The following is a 581-nucleotide window of genomic DNA, read 5'->3' on the forward strand; positions in this document are numbered from 1 at the left end:
GGTGTACGTAATCTTCTTCGACATGGGGTAAATCAAAATTAACCACGTGAGGTAATTGATCGATATCAATACCACGCGCCGCAATGTCAGTAGCAACCAAAACACGAATCTCACCAGCTTTAAACTCTGCAAGGGCTCTTGTTCGTGCGCCCTGGCTTTTATTGCCGTGAATAGCTGAGGCGGTAATGCCTTTTTTTTCTAATTGATGGCTTAAGCGATTAGCGCCGTGTTTGGTTCGGCTAAAAACCAATACTTGCTGCCATTCATTATCAATGATTAGCTTAGTTAACAAAGCTGATTTTTTGCTTTTATCGACGGGGTATACCCATTGCTCGATAATTTCTACGGCAGTGTTACGAGGGCTGACTGATATTTCAGTCGGATTCTTTACTAAAGTTTTTGCAAGTTGTCTAATCGACTTAGAAAAAGTCGCAGAGAACATTAATGTTTGTCGTTGCTTTGGTAGTAATGCAATAATTTTTTTAATGTCGTGAATGAAACCCATATCCAACATGCGATCAGCTTCATCTAATATTAATACTTCTAGCTGGCTAAACTTTATTGCATTTTGACGATGTAAG

General features: G+C 39.4%; 1 protein-coding gene across 1 annotated transcript; it reads right to left on the reverse strand.

The window, feature by feature from the left end:
• Window positions 1-7: 7 nt before the first annotated feature.
• Window positions 8-532, reverse strand: LOC106820532 (ATP-dependent RNA helicase RhlE-like; the record flags this gene model as incomplete). The annotated part of the gene is made up of 1 exon (XM_014825042.1): window positions 8-532. A coding segment is annotated over one exon (525 nt), but the record flags the coding sequence as incomplete, so codon positions are not given.
• Window positions 533-581: the final 49 nt, after the last annotated feature.

This window comes from Priapulus caudatus, unplaced genomic scaffold (genome assembly GCF_000485595.1).
Source record: "Priapulus caudatus unplaced genomic scaffold, Priapulus_caudatus-5.0.1 Scaffold19456, whole genome shotgun sequence".
Classification (NCBI taxonomy): domain Eukaryota; kingdom Metazoa; phylum Priapulida; class Priapulimorpha; order Priapulimorphida; family Priapulidae; genus Priapulus; species Priapulus caudatus.